This window comes from Peromyscus eremicus, chromosome 2 (genome assembly GCF_949786415.1).
Source record: "Peromyscus eremicus chromosome 2, PerEre_H2_v1, whole genome shotgun sequence".
Classification (NCBI taxonomy): Eukaryota; Metazoa; Chordata; class Mammalia; order Rodentia; family Cricetidae; genus Peromyscus; species Peromyscus eremicus.
Genome location: NC_081417.1, coordinates 39,361,605 through 39,386,987, shown reverse-complemented (window position 1 = coordinate 39,386,987; position 25,383 = coordinate 39,361,605). Strand labels below are relative to the sequence as shown.

Here is a 25,383-nt window from a genome sequence, read left to right as displayed (position 1 = left end):
CTGTACATTTTTAATTATTAGAAACAATCAATTATTCAGTCAGATTGTACTTACTGGGGAATGACAGCCAATCAATAAAAATAAGGCCAATAATGAACTACCTTAAGTGGAATGTTTATCTTACTTTATTTACTCAATGTTTTGAGAGCTCTATCTTGATGGTATGTGACCAATGGCATGCACACAGAAGACCTCAAGTCCAAGGTCGTGACTGTAACCTCAGCATAAAGCAGAGGTGATTATTAGCTCACGGTGCGGGCTGCACCGGCACCGCTCTCAGCAAGCGCCCTGCGGTCAGCAGAACACAGAGGTACAACTATAAAACTCCAAGGCTACAGCACAAATGGGCCTGTAAAAGCTCCACAGCTCATCGCAGTCACAGCACAGAATGTCCATTCTCCGGATTCTTGGTAGTTAACGAGATAATAAAGCTCCATAGGAATGTAAGGATGAAAAAACATCCAGTTTCTACTCATTAGTAACCTACTACAAAGGCAACAAATTCTAGATTTAAGAATAAGTAACACGCCCTACATGGAGGGCTGCACTGCACTTCAGTGGCACTGAACTCTAGGACAACTCTGAAGCACGCTAGTCACAGCAAGTATCTGAATGTACACTCGCCAGGCACGGTTTTAATGTTCAGGTAGTAACTTCAGCAGTAAATGCTACTGTCATCTTCCCAAGAAGAAACTGAAGCAGGTTACACAGTAGGTAGTATGCTAAGACTTGCACCTGAGTCTGGCGTCTTGGGCAGTTCTAACCACTGAGATAAATGGTCTACTGTGATACAATAGACAGTAAGTACAATAGATAGACAATTTGTTTTGAAATATTTAGTAAGCATTACATGGACCAACTTTCTAAAGTAATTTTGCTTGGTGTTTTTTCCTAATTGGATCCATTTCATCTAATATTAAAATCTGCATTATGGAAAGAAATTACAATTCCTGTGTAATTAATATACAGACATTTTAAAAACAACTTTATTATGCTAAGAATTTTTTTTATAAAATTGAACTATTTGTTCATGCATTATATTAATGTATAATTCCAGGAAACTAAAGAACATTACTTTAGAAAGCAAATGTGGCTGGGCGGTGGTGGCACACGCCTTTAATCCCAACACTCGGGAGGCAGAGCCAGGTGGATCTCTGTGAGTTTGAGGCCAGCCTGGGCTACCAAGTGAGTTCCAGGAAAGGCGCAAAGCTACACAGAGAAACCCTGTCTCGAAAAACCAAAAAAAAAAAAAAAAAAAAAAAGCAAATGTGAAGTTGAGGGGGAATCAGTAATATATTAACTTAGTTTTATTATTAATACAAAACTTCAAATACTGTACAGTGAGATGTGCTCAAGAACACTATACTGTTACCAATTAGTCATTCTCAATTGTAATATATACAATCATGAAATCAGAGTGATGTCTAAGCTAGTGCCTTATGGATGATATAGCATCTACAATACTTCACTGCCAAGTTAAAGTACTTGCTAGCTTTTTGTCTAAATATTTACAACATTTAACGCTTGGTTTTAGTCTAAGTAGCATTTCCCTCCAAAAAGGAGACTCTCCAATTTTTAGCACTAGTGCTTGAAGTCAAACAAACCTGGATACTGACCAGCTTTCCAGTCCTTTATTGCTCTACGACAGGCATAAAGGCTCCAGGAGGGATTTCTGCATTCTAAAGGAAAGTGTGCAACAGCTTAAATTTTAAATACTAGTCATTGATACAAGCAAATAACATCAATTAAAACTTTTTCTTCTCTTTACTAGTTTTTCCTTTTCTTTTACAAGAGAATAGTCATTGTATTATACTACAAAAACATGTCAACTCCATAATTAAAAACTTTAAATGTAAGATATACAAGTAATGGCATTTTATCCAATAATTCACAATTTTTTTTTTACAGTTTCTGCTATTTTGGAACAAACGTTAAAATTTCCACGATTTGAGTATCATTAAATATGAACTGAAACACTTGGCATCTCAAAGAATGGCAGAACTTGCAATTAACTCTGTGACATTAGTGATCTGTCTCCCCTTCGTTATTTTATTCTTTAAATACAGATTTTGCTACTATGGCCTATTTTCATGAGTTGTTCTTGTTTGAAAAAATAATCAAATTGTGAAAAGCCTCTGTGTTGTACAATTTTGTTAAATGACAGTCTTGGAAAGTAGAACATCTAGCCAACCTAGAATATGCATCTATTTCTGTTATAAAAGGTAACTTTAAGTCTACGTTAAAATGAGTGGAATTAAAACCAATGTTGCAAGGGCTCTGCTTTTATAAGAATCTTAAGGTGGAGACCTTGCTTTTAGATCTATGGGGAAAAAAAGCACAAGATTTGCACTTGAGTATTTTAAGTTTGGGCCAATTAGATTGTTGAAAAATGAGGACAAAACTTTATTAATGTTCTAAAATAAAAAATTATACTATCACTATAGTGATGAGTATAACTAGTGACAGAACTTAGATGTTTATTTCATATCTAAATGTTACTTATTAGTAAGGTCCTAAATATCTAGAGAAATGTTCAGTAGCAGACAGCAGGTAACTACATAAAACAATACTTTTTTGCATTCGGTAGTTAACATGTGATATATCAAAGTAATTCTCCAAAACTGGTCAATAATAGGAGTTGCTAGTAAATGATCTTCCCTGAGGTAAGAGACCCTATGTAAGACACTGTTAATATCCAATGAAGATGATCCTTAAAATAATGGCAATAAAAACATGTAAGAGCAAGTTCCAGGACAGCCAGGGCTACACAGAGAAACCCTGTGTTGAAAAATAAAAACAAAAAAAACCTGTAGCCAGGTGGTGGTGGCACATGTCTTTAATCCTAGCACGTGAGAGACAGAGGCAGGTGGATCTCTGAGTTCAAGGCCAGCCTGGTCTACAGAGTGAGTTCCAGGATAGCCAAGGCTACACAGAAAAAAACCTGTCTCAAAAAACAAAACAGAAGACTTGTATGACCTGTGGCTAGTCTCACAGGCACATTCCACAACACAATTTCAACTGCTAGTAGTAAAGCTTAATTGTAAAAACCAAATTAAAAACCACAGGAAGGTATAAAGCAAATTTCAAATATTAGCATTTGCTAAATTTCTCAGGCCTCTTTCCTAATAATTTCCAATAAACACCTGAAACATAGTTTAAGGGATGGGAAAGGAATGGGCTATCTAAGCTTGTTCTTTAGTTCCTGAGTAACCATTCCCTTGGAGCTAATTGAATACTAGTCATAATACTTGGCAGTGTCTTATTTCCTTTCATTGAACCACCATTCATTACCAGCTTTCTGGACATACACCACCTTTAACTGCCTGGACTTTGGGCTGTCAACTCAAACTTGGTATGATTACAGAATGGGTTACTGTAGAGAAATATTTACAATATTACTTCAGTGTTCAGAGAAATACCAAAAATATAACTGAATTGGTTTGAATTACAGTTATAATGCCACATCTAGGGCTAAGAAACACTTTTACTTGCTATCACAAGCTGTTGTGCTCCGCTGATGCAGTACAGTGGTATCACAATGGTAAAAAATCATCTACACTTACATAAATACAAGATGACGTTTAAAACAAACCCTCTCAAAACTTAGCCAAAACCACTAATTCAAATTTCATCTGATTTAAAGTATGTTTGAGAATTCTGATGAATTCGCAAGCCTGTTTTTTGTTTGTTATTTTTTATCAAGGGAGAACCCAAACTGTTATTTATACCCAGTTAAGTTTCTAACCCTAAATACCACTACTGTCACTAGAGACAATGAAGTATTGTCAGAGACTAAGCCCATCTTCTAATGTTCACATGTGCATAATTTACACTAAATTCAAGTATTCAATATGGAGATAAAATTTGTTTCTAGCCAGGCATGGTAAGTCTATGCCTTTAGTCCCAGAACTTGGGAGGCAGAGGTAGGCAGATCTCTGTGAGTTTAAGGCCAGCCTGACCTACATAGTGAGCTCCAGGCCAGCCAGGGCTACATAGTAAGACCATGTCCAGAAAAAACAAAATTTGTTTCTGATATTCTAATGCTTTGATATCCTGCCAGTTATTAACTAAACATACCAAGCCACAGAAGAGCATCTGTTAAAGCAGAGTGATTATATAATTTATTTAAAGCAGTACACTTTCTGTTTATTGAATAGTTTTCTTGTACTTAAGCCAGGAAAAAAAATTTTAAAGAATATTTCAGTGGCTTAATAAGCCAAAATAATGATAGTGGTGAGTGAATTGATGGGGGGGGGTGAGATTGATTTAAAGCACGGCTAATTGTTAAGAATTTTGGTAGCTCTCTTTTACTTCATGCAAAACTTAGTATACAATATAAAAGTTCTAAATTTTCCTGGTACTTTGATATAAAGTGTGTGAAAGTAAATTTAGAAATGGACGAATGAAGATAAAATATTGCAAAGCATGTGATATGATAAACACTAATCCAGAGGGGTGTGTGTGTGTGTGTGTGTGTGTGTGTGTGTGTGTGTGTGTTGTACATTATCTTAACCTCAGCTACATTTGTAAACGTTTAGATTCTCCGTTCCTTCCTTTTTCAACATAGTGGGGTAATTAGTATTTGGATTCTGTTAAAGATACTGTCACAGAAAAAGACCAAAACCTCCCTTAGCTAGAAAAAGTTAAAGTACATCTTATATCCCTTTCCAATGAACAGGTAGAGATTTTTTTAAACACCTGATAATGTATTTTCTGACATATAGTTTTGTAGAATTGCAAACAGTTCTGCATCTGTTACATGTGCAAACAGAGACAGCCAGGCTTTGAATGCTCTAAGAGATTATATTAACATACATTTGTTTCATTCATTCAAATTCAACTTAATTTCTGTAAACAAGGGAAGATGATGGACTGAAATACATTTACAAATACAGATCTGCAGAACAGAATACAATAGTGCAGTACCAATCTCAGGAGTATACACTCTGCTTTTAAAGAATATGCATGAAAGCTGCTTCGAGGGAACTGGCACTCAAGAGTTAATGATGCAATGTTTAAGCAAATGGTCAGTTGCTCACGGTATGTGGCAGTAAACTGTGCATCCAAACTCAAGTGAAGCCAACACAAAGAAAATCTTACAGAAAATCTAAGAAAAAAAAGGAAACATTTTTGGTTCAAAGGGGCTCAGAGACATTTAGCATATATAGGCTTAAACACCACTGTGTCAAAACTGTAGAACAATGTAACCCATTCATAAAGATAAATTCTCTGTGACTCTGACATACTCTGCAAGTTACAAATTAACTACTGCTACCATTATTTTTAAATTTTCTAAAACAAATTGTAATTCTCTTTTATGCAAGATTTAAAAAACAACAGGTGGAACTTGACAAGGCCAAGATTAAAAAAATAATGGCAACATATTATCAACAAGAGCACACAACTGGCCATATTGGCTCAGACCAACTAACTGAATCATACTGCCTTTATCATACTAAGATAGATCGTTCTTCCCAACTTAGCTCAAATCAGGAAAATGTTGTGTCATTACACTCTACTGTCAAGATATTTTTGCCAACAATAGCTGTTTCTATAATGTTATAACTTTTAAGTAGTCTAAAAGTGTTTTATGTATTTTAAGATACATTTAGTTCAGGTAAACTTGAAATCGACATTCTCATGACATGTAGGATGGCTACCTTGATAACAACATGTGCAAACTCTCACTTTCTCTTCAATTCTGGTCTTTGCAGAAATGAAACATTTAGCAAGAGAATTTTCATGTCTGAAAATTAAGACTTTCGTGGAATTAAAATGACAAAGAACTTCCAATGAACCACCATATATGGAAGAAACTCTTTCAATAGATCTAAACTAATTTACAAGAATTCAGAGCCAGCCTGGGCAGCAGTATATTAAAAGCTATTGCCAATCACACACTTGCTATCATGCACTGAATAACAAGATATAATCTTTGAATTATATACGTACAAGATTTTTAATGACTACTCAAGTTATGTGGCCCAGCCAACAAATATTACATATTCACAATAAACACTCTGCCTTTATTAGCCTCTAATTCAATCAAGAGTGATCCATTGGCTCAGCTGTGTTAGTCGTCTCAGCATCTTGACTATCCATCTCTTCAGGTTCCTCCATGGAATTTTCTTTTTGTGCTTTTGAACTTGTGGCAAATGCTGCTTCCAGGTTATCTGCCAAACAACTATCAGTTGTTTCAGTACTCAAATTCTCAGTGCCACCAGTTAAAGAAAAAGACTCAGGCAAACCAGTCTGAAGACTCCCATGCCTCACAGGAGAACTCACAACTTCTACTTTTCTTTGAGAAAGATCAGATGGTGTCTGCTCTGTACTTTGATCCCGCAAGTGCTTGTCCATTGAAGCCTGAATAGAAGAAACCATTTCCTGCAATTTTTTTCGCTGGGCCTCAACCACATCAGGATCAAGCTGCCTGCCGTCTCTCATTGTTACTACTCCAGGAGCTATTCGAATAAGCTCACTGTTACTAGGAGCAGCTGTGAACACAGGAGGCTCTGTTTTAATGGAACTATTACTAAAATCTGTCCCTGTGTTATGCTTCCTTACAGCCAGAGTTTCCCTAGCTCTGGGATCAACGTGCGGGTTACTGGATGCAGTTCCTAGAGAATGCCCCTTTCCCTGAAAGGCAGTTACATTGTGAAGTTGCTCAGATTTCTTTTTCACTACTCCACCACTACCTAGTCTTAATAACCCATGCGAGGGGCTTGATTCCCTACTTCTTGTAGTAGCCTCTGCTCGAACCTGACTTACAGCCTCTTTAACTAAATCTTCAACATCAGGACCAATGGGGAAATGTCCTGCAGCATCGGCACACAACTCCAGTCTATCTTCAGAAGCATTAAAAACAAAGGTTTTGCCAGGTAGATGTGGAAAAGTACAATGTTTGCCATCAATCATGCCTAAAGAAAAGGAAAGATATTTAACATATTAAAATCTTATTTACAATACTAGCAAAAGCACAGCAAAGACATTTATGGCCAAAATAGTGAATTTCTGATAGCAATGAATAGATGAAGAGCTTTCAAAAAATGATTTGCTAGAAAATAACTTATTCTACTACAAAAAAGAACATTAGTAAGATCTTAAAGTAGTTCTCCCAGAAAATGGGGATTATATGCATTATTCTATAGTAAAGTTAGGAAAAGAAATTTAAACAAACATCTGAATTACAAAAAAATAAAAATAAAACCCAACCACAATGTAAACCAGTAAGAAAATGTAATTTTATTTACTAAAATTTAAATTATGATTTCAAACAAATATTAATTTCAATAGTAAGCAAAATGTCAATTAATAAAAATTCAGGTAGAAATTTCTCTTGATATGCTTCTGGCACTGTCACCTGAGAAAAAATTGAAATTGCTAGAGCTCTATAGCTCAAGAGCTGAGGGCTGCCACTACGCACATCCTCAGGCCCTGCCAAACCACACAAATGAAAGAAATATGCAAGTCAGAGATCTGGTCTAAGTGCTTTTTTTTTTTTTTTTTTTTTTTTTTTAACAAAGCTTAGTGTTCAAGCCTTTAATCCCAGCGCTCAGAAGGTGGAGGAGGCAGGAGGATCAAGAGTTCAAGGTTAGCCTGAATGAACTGCCAGCGGACTTTAGTCCACTACTGTTCCTTGCCTTCATTCATGTGGACGACATCTGGACATCCAGTTGTTTCCACACCATTTATAGAATAGAATAATAGAATATTCTTATCCAAGTCTCAACTCTATACCTAACATTTTAAAAATAATTTCAGGGCCTGTAAATAGCCCAGGAAATAAAAGCACTTGCAAGACAAGCTTAATGACCTGAGTTTGATCCCACTGTGGAAGAAGGGCACTAACTCCCAAAAGTTGTCCTCTGACATACATGCACAATGACACATGCATGCCCACACATGTACACACACATGCACAAATAAAGCAAAATTTAAAATAATGTTTGTAATGATAAAACAAAATAAATTTATTATCTAAGCTTTAACTTAGAAAACTAGAAGGAAAATAAACTTTAAAAACAAACTATTATTTAAAAACTTGCAAATAAGTAAAAACACAATTTGATGAACTTAAAAGTTAGAATTGGCATTCAAAATGGAAGCTGTGACACTTCACATCAAATTTAACACTTCCAATATTGATTACAGTTTATGCATTTATCCATCACCAAACAACAACAAAAAACCCACAAGAGAATCAGAACTAGAAAAACAATTAGCTTTAAATCCTCCTTCATATCTCCTATAGAAAGCAGGCATAAGAGAAGAGAAAAACCTATGAATCCAAAAATTAGTTCTTTGAAAAAGACCAATAAAACTGATATGTCAACCATTAGCCAGACCAGTCAGCAAAAAGGAGGAAGGGAGCCGGGCGGTGGTATCACACACCTTTAACCCAGGGAGGCAGAGGCAGGTGGATCTCTGTGAGTTTGAGGCCAGCCTATTTTATAGAGTGAGTTCCAGGACAGCCAGGGCTACACAGTGAAACCCTGTCTCAAAAAAAAAAAAAAAACAAACCACACACACACACACACACACACACACACACACACACACACAACAAACCCACAACCACGGATTGGAAGGGATTGTCCTCAATGTAATAGACATATCCATGAAAAAGACTGACTGCCTCCCTCTAAGAGAGGAAGGCATTATGTTCATCATTTCTATTCAACATTGAACTCAATCCTAGCCACTTCAATAAGGCAGGAAAAAGCAGTGAGACTTACAGGTGAAAGGACATCACAAGAAAACCTACAGAAACAACTAACCTGGCTCACAGGGGCTCACAGAGACTGAAGAAACAACTAGGGAGTCTATATGGGACTGACCTAGGCCCTCTACATATATGACAGTTGTGTTGTTTGGTCTACTTGTGGGACTCCTAACAGTGGAAGCAGGAGCTGTCCCTAACACTTTGGCTGGCTCTTGGGAGCCTATCCTCATACTGGATTGCACTGCCCAGCCTGAATACAAGGGGATGTGCCTAGTCTTACTGCAACCCATTGTTGATACCCATGGAAGGCCTGCCCCTTTCTGAACAGAAACAGAGGAGGAATGTGGATTGGGGAGGGGGGAGATGGGGGGAGGAGAAGTGAGAAGAGGGAGGAAGGGAAACTATAGTTGGGATGTAAAATAATAAATTAATTAATAAAAAGGGAAGAGATATCTTTTATTTACAAAAGACATGTTGACCTACACAATCTGGAAAAAAAAACCCTGCTAAAAAGCTAGTAGAATATATGAGTTTAGCAAGATCACAGGGTACAGTGTTAGCATGAAAACCAATTTTAATTCTAGTCACTAGCAATAAATAACAGAAATTTTAAGAAGCATCTCTTATAACAGGATTTTAAAAATCCAAGAATAAAATAACTATAAGGTCTGTATGCTAAAACTACAAAATTTGGATGAAAGTAAATGGAGAAACAACATTTTCATAACTTGGAAAACAGTACTGTTAAGCCATCAAATGTTTCTAAATTGTCTATACATTCAATGAGATCACAGTAAGTAAAGTCCCAGCAGATTTTCTGTTGTTGAAATCAACAACCTGATCCTAAAGTTTGTATGGATTAAGAAGGACCCAGAATACCCCCTCAAAAAAAATTTTTTTTCAGGGAAAACAAAGGAATATTCACACTGATTTATTTCAAGAATCACTAAAAAAATATAATAATCAAGTCATGGCACTAGAAAAAGGAGAGACAACACACAGAAAAAAAAATAAACCTCTAGAATTAGACCTACATATATACAGTTAATTTGCTTGAGTTTTTGTTTGGTTTTGGGTAATTTCAGAGTTTTGGGCAATACTCAGAGTTGAACCCAGGGTCTTAAACTAGGCAACCACTAAGTTACATTACAACCCTTTTTAATTCCAAGACAAGGTCTTGCTAGGCTTCCCAAGTAGACCTTGAACTTGTAATAAGCTCCTGAATGCCTCCGCTTGAGCTGCTGCTGACTATAGATCTATGCCACCACACTTGGTTTCAAGTGACTTTCAAAGCAAACTTTGAGGTATAGTTTTACATAGGCTATAATTTACCTTTTTCAAGTATATAACTCATCAATTAATTTCTGGAAAAGCATCAAAATAATCTAATGGATAAGATGTTTGTTTTTCAATAGTAAAAGAACAACTGAACAGCCACGACTAAAAATAAGACTTGTTTTATACTTCTGCAACCTATCAAAAGTTGGCTTCTTGTTATGCTTTTTTTTAACATTTTTTTTTTTCAAAACGTGTTTCTCTGTGTAGCCCTGGCTGTCCTAAACTAGCTCTGTAGACCAGGCTGGCCTCAATCTCAAAATGATTAGTCCACCTCTGCCTCCTGAGTGCTGGGATTACAGGTGTGCACCACTACCACTTGGCTTACTTACAATATTTTGTAATATCCAAAATACATTTGAAAATAAATATAAAAACATAAAACTATAAAATGTCTAGAATAAAACAGAGAATACAATATTAACCTTGAGTTGGGCATAAAAAACATGAACCATAAAAGGAAAAATTATTAAACTGGACTTTATCTAAATTTAAAAACTTCAAGAGATATCAAAGATCTTCAAAAGATATCAAGAGAATGAAAAAGACAAATTGTAGACTATAAGAAAATAATTACTAAACACTCATCTGATCAATGATCTGTGCCTACAACACACATAAAACTTAATAGTAAAAAATAAAAACCATTTAACAGTGAGAGGGGGGAAAAAAGAAAGCAAATACGTCAAAGGATAATCAACATCACTTTATCGGAGAAATGCAAATAAACCACTGTGGGCTAGTGCTCTAAGTGTATTAAAAGTTTTTGTTTTGTTTTGTTTATTAAGAACAAGAACTGGGTGGGTCAAGTGATAGTTTCATCTCAGTGTAAGAGAGGCAGAGACAGCAGATCTCTAACTTTCAGACCAATATATTCTACATAGCAAGTTTCAAGCCAGCTAGGGTTACACAGTGAGACCTTGTCTCAAAACAAATAAAACCAAAATACAACTGGGGCTGGAAAGATGGCTCAGTGGTTAAGCATGAGTGACTCTTGCTGAGGACCTGAGTTTGGTTCCCAAGACCTTTGTTGGGTGCCTGTAATTTCAACTCCAGGGGATTGGAGCTAATTGACCTCCTAGAGCACTTGCACTCACATGCACAGACCCATACACTTACACATAATTTAAAATGATAACATTTTCAATTAAAAACAAAAACTGGTAGTGTTTGCCATCAAGGGTTAGGACCCAAGTTTGAGCCTCAGAGCCCAAGTAAGAGAGACCAGAATGGTGGTATAGGCATTAGGGCAGCAAAGACAGGAGGATCCTTGAGACTCATAGGCTAGCCAACCTAGCCTATTTGATCAGACAGGTAGACTCTGCCTCAAAAATCAAGGTGGGCAGCTCCCGAGGAACAACATTTGAAGTAGTTGTCCTCTGGCCTCCACATACATACACATGTGAACACACACCCAAACACAGTGTCCCTGCACATACACACACATGTGAACACACACCCAAACACAGTGTCCCTGCACATACACACAGCACAAGCATATAGACACACACAAAAGTGACACTAACAAATGCCAACACAGATCTAAAACAAGTGGAATTTTTATATAGTGTTAATAGAAATTAAAAATGGTCTAATCACTTGGGAAAATGATGTGGAAGTTTCTCTCTACAGAGCCAGTTCAGGACAACCAGGGCTACACAGAGAAACCTCATCTCAATAAAATAAAATAAAATAATAATAAATAAATAAAAACTTACGTGAATACAAAAACTTGTACATGAATGATAAATGTTTATAGGGACTAGATTCATAGTAGCTATTGACTGAAAACAGTTCAAATGTCTTTTGGTTGAGGTCTTTTTTTCAATTTATGTGTATGTGTCTGTGACTTTATGCTTGTGGAGGCCAGAAAAGGGCATCAGATTCCCTGGAGCTGGAGTTACAGGATTGTGAGCTGCCCAAAGTGGGTGCTGAAAACTGAAGTTGGATCCTCTGCAAGAGCAAAAAACACTCTTAATCAACTGCTGAGCCAACTCTCCAGACCCAATTATTGTTTAACGTGATACATTCAACCAATGAAATATTATTCAGCAATGAGAATAAAATCAGCTACTAATACCTGCCAATATACACGAAACCAGAAATGAGACACACACATTACCCGTTTCTTGCTATGCTATGACCTACACTGCCTCAGGGCTTTGCTAACAAGATGGCTATTACCAGATTAGAGATCACAGACATTTGACCTCCATATGCAAAAATAAAAATCCTTTATATAATTAAAAACAAAACAGAAAAAGGCTTTTCTCTCTAAAGGACTGCGTGATAAATATTTTGATTATAGTGGACTGTAAGGTCTCATAGTTACTATTCAATTCTAGCACTGTACTGAAAAAGGAGCAACAGGTAGTATGTAGACATGAGTATGGCTACATGCCAACATAGCTTCACAAGTAACAGATGTGATATGTCCCTCAGGCTAGTTTACCAACACCTATATTATACAAAAGGAACCAGGCACAACAAGTCATCCTAATGCAGCAATAAGAAAAGGGAAAATAAATAAACTCAGAAAACAAATCAATGGTGGCCAGAGTGTGGGGACTAGAAAATGGGGGTTGGCTAAAAATCTGGAGTGATAGAAAATAATCTGTATTTTTTACGAGGCAGATACATGACTGCATGTTTCTCAGAACCCATATATAGTGTAGAAAGTGAATATATGGGTTCTGGGCACTTCTAATCTAACAGTCCAAAATCCGTAAAGTGGCAAAATCCGAAGCTTTCTTCAGCACCAAATCATGCCACAAGCAGAAGTGTCCACCCTGTGAACTGGCTTCAAAGCACAAAATTCCTTAAGGACAGTATACGAATTATCTTCAGGCAATGTGTTTAAGACAGGCTTGACACAGACATGAATTTTTTACTTGAGTTCCATTAACAAAATAGTTCATTATGTATATGTAAAGTGTCCCTAAATACCCCCAAACCCAAAATGCTCTGGTTCCACATATTCTGGGGATATGATACTTATTTTGTACCTGTAACCCCACGAGAATGTGAATTTTACTCTATAAAACATGTCTCCACAAACCTGTCTCTGGCTGGCAAGATGACTCAGCAGATGAAAAGTGCTTACCAAACAAGCTTGACCACTCGAGTGGTATGGACCAGAACCCAATGTGGAAAGGAAGAATGGACTCCTGAATGTTATTCTCTGACCACAGACAAACAAGCTGTGGCATGTGACACCCATACACACTTACACACTCTGAGAGTGACTTCAACAGACCAGTTGAGAAGAGAGTTGAGATGTATTAGTAAGTGTGGAAGCCAGGTGACAGGCACATGAGGCTTATAACACTCTTGCTACTTTATATGTCTGAACATTTCTACAACAGCCTAGTTGGGATTTGTTTTGTGTTGAAGAAAAAAAGTTCAAAGAGTAAGTGAACACCACAGAAATTTGTACTTAATGTCTAAAAGCTAGGTAGGAGAAATAATAAGCTAAACCAGAATGATAAATCTGAAGCAAAAAGTACTCATGTTACATCTCTGCAAAAAAACATATGAGGTCCAAACACATGCCCTACCAATTTCTCTCCCAAGATCTTAAAACCTGATAGGTATAATGTACACTTACATACAAATGTATTTATCTTTATACACAAAGAAGTTAAATATAAAACAAGCTGCTTCCCAAAACCTAGAAAGCAATGAGATTTGTCAACCACCACTAAAATAAAGCAATAAAAATACTGTATTATCTGGCTCTGGGACAGTCACAAGCAGTTTAACCAGATCCACTTCTAATTTCACAACTTGTATTCTCAGGAGTCATTAAGGACCAAAACAGGTACAAAGAAAGCAATATAAAAATTGATTATACTGCAGAGAACACACCTGAGCACATCAGGGTAATAACAAGGCACATTGGTATTTAAAAATCTACACACACTGGGTGGGGGCAATGCACCAATCAGTAAAGTGCTTGCTATGAGCACAAGGTCCTGAGTTCAATCCCCAGAACTATGCTGAAAAAAAGTAGCACACACTTAAAATATCAATGCTGAAGAGACAGAGATAAGTGGATTTCCGGGGCTCACTGACCAGCTAGTCTAGTGTACTTAGCAAATTCCAGGCCAGTAAGAGACCTTAACCAAACCAAACCAAACCAAAATAACTGTGGACAGCACCTGAAGAATGACACCTAAGACTCTGTTATAGCACATCGGCACACACATACATATGTACCCCCCACACACAAACATGTATATACTTATACACAAGACTGGGGATGTAGTTCAGTGGTGCGATGCTTATACACACACACACACCACATACATGTAGCTCAGTGGCAGGATACTTGCCTAAGATCTGTGAAGCCTTTTCCATCTAGCACTAAAGAAGAAGAAAAAAGACACACACACATACACTTTTAAAAAAAGCGGGGGGAGTCTTGCCAGGCAGCAGTGGTGCATGCCTTTAATTCCAGCACTCGGGAGGCAGAGCCAGGCAGATCTCTGTGAGTTCGAGGCCAGCCTGCTCTACAGAGCAAAATCCAGGACAGGCACCAAAACTACACAGAGAAACCGTCTCGAAAAAAGAAAAAAGGAAAACAAACAAACAAAAAAGGCAGGGGGAGTCCTCTAGGACTGGAGATGGCGCAGTGGTTAAGAGCATGTACTGCCTTGCAGAGGATCTGAGTTCAGTTCCTAGCACACATGTCGGGCAACTCAAAGCCCCTGTAACTCCAGCTCAAAGGGATTCCAACACCTTCCTCTGGTGTCTGAAAGCACATGCATATTCATATGCACGCATGCACACACACATGCACACACATAATTTAAAATAAATCTTTAAAAATAAAAAATGGGTATCTCATAATGTTGTACAAGCTTGCTAGGAACTCCTGGGCTCAAGCAGTTCTCCAATTATCAACACCCCAATTTGGACTACAGGCATGTGGTACTATGCCCAGTTGCCAATCACTTTAATGCTATGCTCAGGTGTTAGTATTTTTAATAAACTATCACTTGATTGTTCTTTTAAAATAGTATTACATTTTATTTATTTGTGTATATGTATGTGTATGTGTGTATGTGCCATGGTGCTAATGTGGGAGTCAGAGGACAACTGTGGGAGTTAGCTCTCTCCTTCCACCATGTGGGTGCCAGGGATTGGAACTCAGGTTGTCAGGCTTGGCAGTATGTGCCTCTACCCACTGAGCCATCTCCCTGGGCCCTTATTTGAATGTTCTTAACTTTATAATAGCTGAAACAGAAACATTATCCAAGAATAAAATCAGAATTTAACTATACCCATCGTTTTCTTCATAATATTGTAGAATACACCACCCTGCTGGAACATGTGAGGAAGTCCCTTTGCATAAGACCATACGTCTTCTCCTGAAAGACAAAAGCAGATAAAGTGTAAGCATAGAAGAAAGAGTGTCATCCAGGATTGTGTTAACACAGATTAGCCTAGAACAGAGATTGCAAGGCCTAGATCCAGAATGAGCATAACACAGACGTGATATAATGGCACATCAGAAAATGGATGGACTATGTGAAGATGGGAGCTACTGGCAAATGCTCTCACAGAAGAGCCTAGACCCTATGTTTGAAGGCCCATATCACTTTTCAAGACACCCATAACAATCTAAATTTTTAATAAGCTCCTCCTTTTTTTTTTTTTTTTTTTTTTTGGTTTTTCTAGACAGAATTTCTCCGTGTAACAGCACTGGCTGTCCTGGAACTCGCTCTGTAGACCAGGCTGGCCTCTAACTGACAGAGACCCACCTACCTCTGCCTCCCGAGTGCTGGGATTAAAGGCGTACACAACCACCACCTGGCAGTGCCTTCAATTTTTAAACATAGGAGCTAACAAAAATATCTTTAAAACTGTACAAATCAATACTGAGCACATTAAACAAAATATATCTGAAGTCTCATAGTAGCTCAAGGAGACTTGCCTGTAAACTTTGGACAGAAAAGATTATAAAAAGATACTATTTTTTTACTAGAATATAAAATTGTATGGTGTGTGTGAAAAGTGAATAAAAAGAAAAAGAAATGGCCAGGGAGAAAAATAAGTAGGCAGATTGAACATTAGTAATTGTCTTTTGTTATTCTAATGTTGAATAAAAAACAGAAATTTAAGGGGAAAAGTATTAAATATACCCAAAACAATCTTTTTTTTTTTTTTTTTTTTTTTTAGATTTATTTTTATTTATTATGTATACAGTGTTCTGTCTGCATATACACCTGCAGGCCAGAAGAGGGCGCCAGATTTCATTATGGATGGTAGTGAGCCACCATGTGGTTGCTGGGAATTGAACTCAGGACCTCTGGAAGAACAGGCAGTGCTCTTAACCGCTGAGCCATCTCTCCAGCCCGCCCAAAACAATCTTTAAAAGACCAAAAAAAAAAAAATCCATAAACAAATTACTATTTCACAAAAAACATCAAGAGGTTTCAAATAAAAACCTGAAAACAGGGGTTGGAGAGATGGCTCAGAGGTTAAGGGCACTGGCTGTCCTGAGGTCCTGAGTTCAATTCCCAGCAACCACATGGTGGCTCACAACCATCTGTAATGAGATCTAGTGCCCTCTTCTGGCCTGCAGGCATACATGCAGACAGAACACTGTAGCTGTATACATAATAAATAAATAAATCTTTAAAAAACAAACAAACAAACCTGAGAACAACAGAGCTAGAGTACAACTTATGGTAAAACACATACTTAGCATGCCCAAGGCTCAGAATTCAATCCCTAGCAAAAAAAGGGAGGGGCATGGGGGAAAGATTTTCACATTTGAAAGCATCAAAGATGGAAAATAGAAGGTCACCTTTTGTTTGTGAAGTATGGCTATAGCTATGTGCTGCTTCTTTATACTTTCATTTTCTATCTGCTAAAGGACACATGCTATCTTTATCAAGGAACTTGGTTCACTTTAATAACAATAGCAGTAATGGGTTAATTTTTGTCTTTTGTACTAGAAAACTATATTGCTGGAACTGAGTTTTATATGGAAATCACTGATGACACTAATTAATCACGTCTATCATCCTTTCCCATACCATAATGAGGAAAATGAAGTTGTCTAACAATCAGCTAAAGTTATTTTCAGTAAACCAGTTTAAAATACAAAATTTTAAAAGCCTTGTTTTGTCATTTGAACCTTTAGTTAACCAGAACATTCAGTTATACAAACACTTTATTTACTAATGATATAATACTATTACCAAAATGACTATACATAAGTGAAGACATACAGAAAAGTTTGATTTAAAGTATCAAATCCCCCCTCCCCAGTACAAAAATACTAATAACTCCTGGTAGAAGCTACAATGATAAACTTACCAAACTTCGGCCGGGCAGTGGTGGCGCACGCCTTTAATCCCAGCACTCTGGAGGCAGAGCCAGGCGGATCTCTGTGAGTTCGAGGCCAGCCTGGTCTCCAAAGCGAGTTCCAGGAAAGGCGCAAAGCTACACAGAGAAACCCTGTCTCAAAAAACCAAAAAAAAAAAAAAAAAAAAACCTTACCAAACTTCATCTGGAAAAATTATTTCTATGGTGATAACCTTTCATTTAACTATGGTCATTCTTATCCTAAATGGTCATAGTTTTTCTAAAATACTCAAGGATATTAATTTATTTGGAAAACATCAAGAATATGGGGTAGCAGAGTTTGGGATTGGATTTTTGTTTATTTGTGGGGTTTTTGTTTGTCTGTCTAGTTTGGTTTGGTTTGGTTTTGGGTTTGAGTTTTTTGGGTGAGAATCTGAACAGGTGCCAAAGTAAGCACCTACACTACACTAATGAGAAAAATGTCACATTTCTTAGTATTTCATATTCCACTGTCTTATTTAAGGCAGACTGTGTATCTGTTTGCATCATCTCCCTATAAATGGTATTCAGATATTATTTTCTTAATCAGCTCCACTCCCCATATTTGAATAACACAGATAGTATACTATACTGTACTGTTTATGCAGTGCATGTGTGTATAATTTTATACATTAAGGGTAAGGCTTTTTTTCACTCTCTATCCCCCAAGAACTAATTTTTACCGCTATAAAGAGAAATACTGCCCCATCATTCCTTGATTAAGTAAAGTATAAACACCAGCTAAGCCTCTATTAGCTACCTATCTCTGAGCTGAGAAGGCACTTTTATAGCTTCATTTACTCTCACAACTAGGCTCTCTCTACCTCACTTACAAGCAAACAGGCTCAGAACAATGCTTACAATAATTACCCCAAGATCACATAGCTAATATGTGGCTGAATCCTGCATTATCAATCCAAAGTTTATACGTACCCCTAAAATTAAGCATCCACTAACTTCTAGTCCTGTTAAGACAAACATGATGGCACTATTCATAGTCCTGCTTATAATGATGTACGGCATCAACTGGCTACAGAGAAGAGATAAACTGCTTCCTTTAGTACACGAATACCTCCAATGAGTTATCTTTATTGGCAAAAGAAACAAGAAAGGGGACTAGAGGTCAGGATCTTTGTACAAGTCCACCACAGTCTCACACAGCTCTCCATGGCATCTTCTCCACCTACATTACTACTGTCTCTGTCTCCTGCCGAGACTACTGCCCTCTTTTCAATGGGTTTTCCCTTGAGTCTTGTCCTCCCCAACTCCCTTGTTCATGCAGTGTTAAACCTCACACACTGAAGCAAAGTGGTCCAAAGATAATCCTCAGCTCACAAGGAATCCCAAGGCCAGTGTGAGCTATAGGACAATGTCTAAAAAAAAGGGGGGGGGAGGTAGAACAAATATATATATATATATAAAAGTTAAAGTCCAAGATCTCCTTTTCTATAACACAAGAGCTGGTCCTTCTCTGCCCACCTCACATCATACCTTGACTTTTTGTTTTGACGTTTTGAGACAGGGTCTCCCCATGTAACTGAGACTAGCTTAGAACTCCTATTCATCCTTTCTCTTCTTCCATCTCCTGAATGCCTGAGTTACAGGCATTCTCCATCAACCCCAGTTCCCCCTCTACCTTGATTTTTATGAAGCAACACAATTCAACCGTTCCAGTTTCCTAAAAGCCAATAATTGTTACATATTCCTTAAAGGGCAATTTAAAGATTAAACTGAAAGTTCAATAATAGCTCGTCTGGTACAGGCACACTTACTGAAGCCTGACAACCTGAGTTCAATCCCCAGACCCACATGGTGGGAGGAGAACCAACTCCCCCAAGCTGTCCTCTGGCCTCCACATACGTTCTGCAGAGCATGCGCATGCGTGTGCACACACACAAATTAAATAAGCACAATAAAAATAAAGGATCAAATTCTATTTAAGTGTCATTTCTCTACAATTCATGAGTGGTTGGGTAATGCCTACTTTGAGTCAATATGTACACAAATACCAAGACCACTGTCATACTGCTGGCTAATTTAGTTTACTCTTTCTCTTTCTTCTTCTAAACTAAAAGGTTTTCAGATTCAGGGAAAGGTCAGTGGCCTATCAGACTTTCTATTCCCAGGACCTGGCACAGTGCTGAACAACTGCATTTTTTACTGGTTGAGCAAACACACTGAATGAGTATCACAAATGAGGTTTTTTTCCTGGCTGGAGAGATGGCTCAGCAGTTAAGAGAACTGACTCCTTTTCTACATGACCTGGGTTTGATCCTCAACACCTACTTGGCAACTTACAATCAGCTGTCTCTAGTTCCAGGGGATCTGACACCCTCTTCTGGCTTTTGTGGGTACCAGGCACACAAATGGTGCAGATATACATGCAAGCAAAACACTAATATATAACATTAAGGGGAAAAAAAAAAGGAAGTTTTTTTCCTTTTAAACAATGCCTAAAAACAATTCAGAGGAGAACAAAAAAACAAAAAACAAAAACAACTGAAGTAGAGCAGCTGTCCCTCTAGGAGCACCGGATCTGTAAAATGACATTTAAAATTATATTATATTAAGTAAAAAAATCAATTTGAAGTTCCTACTCTGCAACTTGAAAACAAACTGAAAAGTCTAACATCTACATGACACATGTACGTACGTGTGTGTGTGTGTGTGTGTGTGTGTGTGTAAAGCATGTGGTGGAGGAAATACATGCATGCGATACATGGAGGTCAGAGGAGGACAGCAAGTGCCCTTCTCTATCACTCTCCACCTTGTTCCTTTCAGACAGGTTCTCTCACTGAACCTAGAGTGTAAATGATCCTTGGGGCCCCACCCACCACAGCACTAGAGTTACAGAAAACGGATGCTCTTACCCACCTACCCACCTCCCATATGAAATATATTGTAAAGACCCAAAAGAAATACTTAAAACTCTGAACTTGGATTGGCAAGTGGCTCAGTGGATAAATGCATTTGCTGATAAGCCTGCCAACCTGTGTTTGATCCCTGGGACTCACACGGTGGAAGGAGAGAAGCAACTCACACAGGTTGTCCTCTGACTTCCATGTGTACCCAGTAGCACGTGCACAAAGTAAATAAATGTAATAAAAATAAATAAATGCAATAAAAAATTTTTAACTTAGTGATCTGAAAATGAATAGTGTTTATTTATTTGTTTATTTGTTTGTTTATTTATGGGACAAGCTGGCCTCTTGGTCACCCAAGCTAGCCTCCAATTCACTACACAGCTGAGATGACCTTTTATTACAGATCCTCTTACTTTCACATACTCAGCGATGAGATTACAAACCAGGCGTGCACTAGCACACCCAGTTTTATGCAGTGCTGAGGCTTTATGAATGCTAGACAAGCATTTTATCAACTGAACTATATTTCTAGACCTTAAATAAACAATTCGAGTAACTAAATTTGAACTAGAATGAAGTTGTTTTTATTAGAAAGAATGCTAAAGGTATTCATTTACCAACTCTCTGCTCCTCCTACAGACCCTCCCATTTAAACATTTGCTTCTATCAATACTCAAAACAATCTCTAAAGGTTATGTTTCTGTTGTTGTTGTTGTTTAATTACACTTATTTATTTGGTGGGCAAGGCTCAAATCCCACAGAAAATAATCTTCAGGACAGTTCTCTCCTTTTTTTTTGGGGGGGGGGGGGAGTTTCTTTGAGACAGGGTTTCTTCAAGTAGTTTTGGACCCTGTCCTGGATCTCACTCTGTACACCAGGCTGGCCTTGAACTCAAGAGATTCGCCTGGCTCTGCCTCCTGAGTGCTGGAATTAAAGGCACCCACCACTGCCAGTCGGCCAGTTCTCTCCTTTTATCGGTTGCTGAAGATCAAACTCAAGTCTTCAGGCTTGGCAGCAAGTACCTTTACCTGATGAGCCATCTTGCCCGTCCAGTCAAAACTATTTCTAAGAAACATATCCCTGATTCTACTTAATTCTTAGTCTCTTAAGTAAATCAAGTTTTTAGTGTTACCATTAAGTGTTAAAGGATGTATATTTAATACACATTCATAGACCACAAACCCAATCGTGTATAGGAATGTGCACACACACAGGAGTCTATGTGGATGCAATGATTAATTTTTTTTTTTTTTTTCTGGGAAGTACAAATGTTAAGAGCTACCACATCAGCCGGGTGGCGGTGGCTCATACCTTTAATCCCAGAACTCAGGAGGCAGAGCCAGGCGGATCTCTGTGAGTTCAAGGCCAGCCTGATCTATAGAGCGAGATCCAGGACAGGCACCAAAACTACACGGAGAAACCCTATCTCGAAAAACAAAAAAAAAAAAAAAAAAAAAGAATTACCACATCTTACTTTATATATATATATATATATATATATATATATATATATATATATATATATTGGAATCCTTTGGAAGAAAATAAAAGTAAGTAAAATATATCAAGTGCTAAATCACAGAAAGCAATTAGCTTAATCTTCAAAGCATAATTACATAAATCACCTGTATTGTATATGTAAAGACACATCTATATGCATCAACATATTATGACTACTCTCACTACAAATGTACTACATATAAATAAGTAAAACCATCCAATGGCACACAAGGAATAACAATATGCATAAGCATGATCTAGATTTCAAACTTTCACCAAGCATTTGAAGAAAAATATAGAGAGAATAATAATGTAGAGATCCAATGTCATCTTTAAAAAAATAAGCACCTGAGTTCTCATGTGATTTTGGAAACTCCTGAGGTATTAGGATAGGCTTATATCTAAGCAGAAATATGTTTGCTGAGAATGTGTGAGGTCCTAGATTCAACCACGAGTACCACATTCACTAATACATAAAAAAGAAATTACAAAGTGTTAAGAGGTTTTTGGGTGATGGGGATTGATGCAAGTAGGTCCTCCCTGTATTTTAAAAATATACAGTAAAAAGCCATAGTCCTTTCAGGAAGAAAAGCAGTATAATAAAATCTAACAAATTTCTCCATTTTCTCAAAAGTTGGTAGTAAACTGACATAAAATCATACTTTAAGTAAACTACAGACAAATCTTGTTTTTCACTTAATCCTATCTTTACCTCCTGATAAAGCCATGATAATCAGAAAATAAAATATAATACTAAGAAAAAAGAAATCAGCCAAATTCTTATGGTAGACCATATTTACCACAGCTACCATAAAACAAAATACAAATAATTGGTCTACAAGGAATTGTAGTAAGATATTTTACAAAGCTGTAATTGGGTTGATTTAAATACTATATGAAGATGGCAAAAAGTAAGTTCAATAAACTCTAGTGGTCTAGATAAAATGGATTAAAAGTACACGTGAAATATCACAGGAAAAATATTATTGTGTTTTATACTACCATCATATGATTCAAAGCAACTGTGACTAGTTCCATGAATGTCCCATACTGAGTAGACTATGTATTATTCTGTTGATGTAAATAGTACAAAATCTATTTAATGATCTTAAATATTGATCTTAAAAACAAAAGAAGGTAGCTGGACGGTGGTGGCGCATGCCTTTAATCCCAGCACTCAGGAGGCAGAGGCAGGCGGATCTCTGTGAGTTCAAGACCAGCCCGGTCTACAGAGCGAGATCCAGGACAAGCACCAAAACTACACAGGGCCCTGTCTCAAAAAACCAAACCAAAACGAAAACCAAAACCAAAAGAAGGTAAGGTCCTAGGCTCAATCTTAGCACCACAAAAATAAACAAAACTCAAAACAGCACTTTTTTCTGCCTCATGACCTCCACAAGATATAATTGTGCCTTATCACACCCTCCTATCATGATAAACCCAACCATCTGAAGCTATTAGCTAAAAAACAAACAAAACCACCCTCAAAAAAAGGGAAAAAATACATGTTCCTGGCTATTACAAGTCAGCACACTTCACAATTACAGATATATATATAAAAATATATATTACAGATATAATAATATATAATATATATACATATATATCAAAAGGGTTTTTTAAATGCTATTGGCTATCTTTGGGGTTTATCATTTTTATGTTTATAGAAAAGAAAATTGGTCATGTTTTAATGGAAGCTATAAAAGCTGGAGACTCCCTCAGCAGAGACCCTTGCAGGCAAGTTGTGATGATTTAAATAAGAAATGCCCCCCCCCCCTTGTGCACTCCCTTCCCCAGTCTCTAGCATTCGATTGATGGGTTCCCAGTTGGTAGTACTGTTCCCATGGGTTTAGGAGGTGTGGCCTTGCTGGAGGAAGAACTTCACTAGGTCAGGGCTTTGAATTTTCAAAGCCTCCTCCTGCCATTCCCAGTGAGCTCTGCCTTCTGGTGCCATCCTAAAATGTGAGCTCAGCCACGTAATAGTGGTGATGGACACCTTTAATTCCATCCCAGCACTTGAGAGGCAGAAGTAGACAGATCTCTGTGAGTTCAAGGCCAGCCCAGTTTACAGAGCTAGTTCCAGGACAGCCAAGGCTGTTGTTATACAATGAAACTCTGTCGGGAAACAGTAAAAACAAAGTGAGCTCTCAGCTTATTGCTCCAGATGCCATACCTGCATGCTACCATGCTTCCCTGCCATGATGATGATGGACTCTTACCTCTTTGAAGCCATAAACCCAAATACACCCTTTCTTCTATTAAGTTGCCTTGGTCATGGTGCTTTATCATAGCAACAGAAAAATAATACCTAAGTTCACAAGAAGGCAGGAACTGTGTCATTCATCTTTGTACCTGACATAGTCTCAGGCTCACAGCATACATTCATCTTGAAGAACTAATCTGTGTTCATTCACTCAGCAAGCATTTGCTTGGTATCATACAATGTGCCAGGTGATAAGGTATTCATCAAAACATGCTATACTCTGCCAGGCGGTGTGGCGCACGCCTTCAATCCTAGCACTCGGGAGGCAGAGCCAGGTGGATTCTATGAATTCTAGGCCAGTCTGGGCTACAGAGTGAGTTCTAGAAAAGGCTCCAAAGCTACACAGAGAAACCCTGTCTCAAAAAAAAAAAAACAAAAACAACAGGTTATATGCTCTATGTTTGTAGACTTCAAATCCAGTACAGGGAGGGGAAAATAAACCAACAAATATGATTAAGTTTGTACTAGATGCTGTAAGGAAAATGAACAGGATATAACAATAAAGGGATCTACCTAGAATAGCAAACAAAAATCTCTCAAACCTTTAGAGGGCATATTCAAAACTATTAGTGAGAAGGTAAATAAATAAGTATTGTAAAGCTTGATAAGCTATTTTCTAAACAAATAAACAAAGGCGGCTTATTTCTGCATTTTGAAATTCGCAATTTTCCAAATAACTCCTGTTGTTTTCTAGCATCATCAATATAAACATCAAGTTACAAAATACTCCATATTTTATATATGGTCATATGTATATAACTATTCCCAAACTAGTATTTTTTACAAACACGTTACTTTTAAAGAGCACCTTCTCTACATAATTAAAAACCAATCAGAGACAGGAGCAGCCCCTGTCATAGTACTTTGCCTGTGTTGGGTTTTGATTTGTTGTTGTTGTTATCATTGGAGACAGAGTGTTGCTATGGAGTCCAGGCTCAAGACAAGCTCATGATCTTCATGCCTTAGGTTCCCACGTGCTTAGAGTGCTAGGATTACAGATGTGCATCCCATACCAGGCTTGTGTTATTTCTTAAAGCAGAAGTCTCTCAAATAAGCAAAATACCTTTATACTTAAATTCTGTGTTAGCAATAGATACATACATATAAAAAAATCTGATAGATTGTGGATAGCAACATAAGTATCAAAAGTGAAGAGGGAAAGGATTAGAACAGAAGGTGGCATCTTGGGGAACTCATTACAATCTAATTGGATGCAGGAAGCTTAGATCAGTTTTTTTTTTTAAAGTAATTATAAACTGGTATTTTAAATAATTTTCATTAAAAAATATAATTACCAGTAGGGCAGTAGGGGCGCACGCCTTTAATTCCAGCATTCAGGAGGC

At 37.4% G+C, this 25,383-nt stretch overlaps 1 protein-coding gene across 1 annotated transcript; it reads right to left on the bottom strand.

Annotated features, from left to right (window-relative positions):
• Positions 1–1,745: 1,745 nt before the first annotated feature.
• Positions 1,746–24,936, bottom strand: Vcpip1 (valosin containing protein interacting protein 1). The gene is made up of 3 exons (XM_059254033.1): positions 24,849–24,936; positions 15,343–15,429; positions 1,746–6,917 (listed from the first exon to the last, which is right to left on the bottom strand). Exons 2-3 carry the CDS (start codon positions 15,389–15,391, stop codon positions 6,046–6,048), a joined length of 921 nt encoding a protein of 306 aa, XP_059110016.1. The 5' UTR covers positions 15,392–15,429; positions 24,849–24,936; the 3' UTR covers positions 1,746–6,045.
• Positions 24,937–25,383: the final 447 nt, after the last annotated feature.